The sequence below is a fragment of the Otolemur garnettii genome, unplaced genomic scaffold (genome assembly GCF_000181295.1).
Source record: "Otolemur garnettii isolate 467f Iridium unplaced genomic scaffold, OtoGar3 scaffold00043, whole genome shotgun sequence".
NCBI lineage: Eukaryota > Metazoa > Chordata > Mammalia > Primates > Galagidae > Otolemur > Otolemur garnettii.
In genome coordinates, this window is record NW_003852438.1 from 10,853,064 (window position 1) to 10,854,693 (window position 1,630).

Sequence of the window (1,630 nt, forward strand, 5' to 3'; positions counted from 1 at the left end):
AAAAAAAAAAAAAAAATTGTCCTCACCAATTGAGCCCTCTGAGCCTGATTCAGAATTCTTTTTTCTTCCAGAAGGAGATTAAACATCATCTCAGCCAGTTGGGTAGGGCCCTGGGAAAAGGCCTAGAGAAGGAAAAGAGAAAAGATTGAGGGTTCAACCACCCTCAAGTTCTACCTAGTACCACCAATGTCTCCAGTACTTCCCTCTCCTTCAGGGTCTCTTGCCTTCCCCTTTTATCGCTGGTCCCCCAAACCCTTGTACTCTCCCAGCAGTATCATATAGACTCTGCCCTTCTCTCAGCCAGTGCTGTGCCAAATCCAGACCCTGTCCCTTTTTCCCCAGATCTGTCAGCCTCTCCCTTTGAACCTCCAGCTACTATTCTATACCCCATGCCTTACTCCTCTGCACTTGACCTCCAGCCCTATCTTCTATTCCCAATTCCTCCAGGTACCTGAATGTCTCGGCAGAATTTTCGCAAGATGTGCTGTAGCAATAAGCACGTAGGGTCCTGCCTGCAGCGGCCACACTCATAATTCAGTTGGTCCACGAAGTGGAAGAATAACATGTTAGTCTTGGAATCATCATTGCCCAGTGCAGCTTCCTGCCTGGGGACCAGTAATAACAAAGATCAGTGTCCCTGCAGGGCTGCTACAGTCCAGAGGCCTTCCATGCCCTTCCTGCCCTTGATGTTTCCAGCAGGAAACATCCCTTGATGTTTCTTCTGGGAGCTCAGAAGAAAGGAAACAACTGCTTCATCCACCCTGACTTCCGTAGGGCCTCACCAGTTTTGGTCTTCAATCCAAACAGCCAAGTGCTGCCGAATATCCACTGGCAGGGGGCTATGTGAGTAGAGCTGGTGCAGCTGATCCTGAAATGCACCATCAAGATTCTGCAGCAGCTCCCACTGCGCCATCCGGGCTCTGAGTCAGAAGGATGCAGATTCCCAATTGGATATTTTGCAACAATCATGAGACTGTCATGGTTGTTTATTATTACTTATTCAAAATGTTTATATTAGGCCACGTGCTGGATCACGTCTGTAATCTTAGCACTCTGGGAGGCCAAGGTCAGAGGATCACTTGAGCTGAGGTGTTCAAGACCATCCTGAGCAAGAGCGAGACCCCATCTCTACTAAAAATAGAAAAATGGTTCCAAGCCCTGACCCTGCCACACATGGCCCAGCTGTCTGGACCTTCCAACCCCATGACCCACCACCCCAGGAATTGGCCTGGCTCCCTCATGTGCCATGTCTGGTTCCTCCAGTGTCGCTGCAATGAAAAAAGTGGGTTCAGCTGCTCAGGCTGGATGCTTGGCTCAACCATAATGTTTCCTAGGCAGCTGCAGACTTGAGACAACTCTGCCCGCAGAATGCTCAACGTGATCCTCTGCTAACTGGTGGAACTTCAAGTACAAATCCCTTCAGACCCCAAAATTGTTCCTTTTCGTAGTATATGAAATCTTTCAGAGGTTTCCCAACCACTTCTCATGAACCAGTGAATATTCAAAAAAGTTAAATCGGAAGCCTGTACAAAAGCTTATCCCTGTAACACACAAACTTCTGCTTTTGTCAGTTCTTAACATCTACCTCACTGAATTTTTATGAATTTCTATTTCTTTTTTTTTTTTTTTT

General features: G+C 47.2%; 1 protein-coding gene and 1 pseudogene across 3 annotated transcripts in view; one reads left to right on the forward strand and one right to left on the reverse strand.

Annotated features, from left to right (window-relative positions):
• Window positions 1–1,630, reverse strand: part of STAT2 (signal transducer and activator of transcription 2) — a 29,506-nt gene that overhangs the window by 22,893 nt on the left and 4,983 nt on the right. For all 3 annotated transcript variants that reach the window (XM_023513564.1, XM_012805580.2, XM_012805579.2), the window contains exons 2-4: window positions 783–920; window positions 452–605; window positions 27–122 (exon numbers count right to left, since the gene is read on the reverse strand). In XM_023513564.1, the coding sequence (XP_023369332.1) occupies window positions 27–122; window positions 452–605; window positions 783–913 (381 nt within the window). In that variant the 5' untranslated portion in view covers window positions 914–920. The remainder of the gene's footprint in view (window positions 1–26; window positions 123–451; window positions 606–782; window positions 921–1,630) is intronic.
• LOC111725532 lies at window positions 1,158–1,580 on the forward strand (annotated as a pseudogene).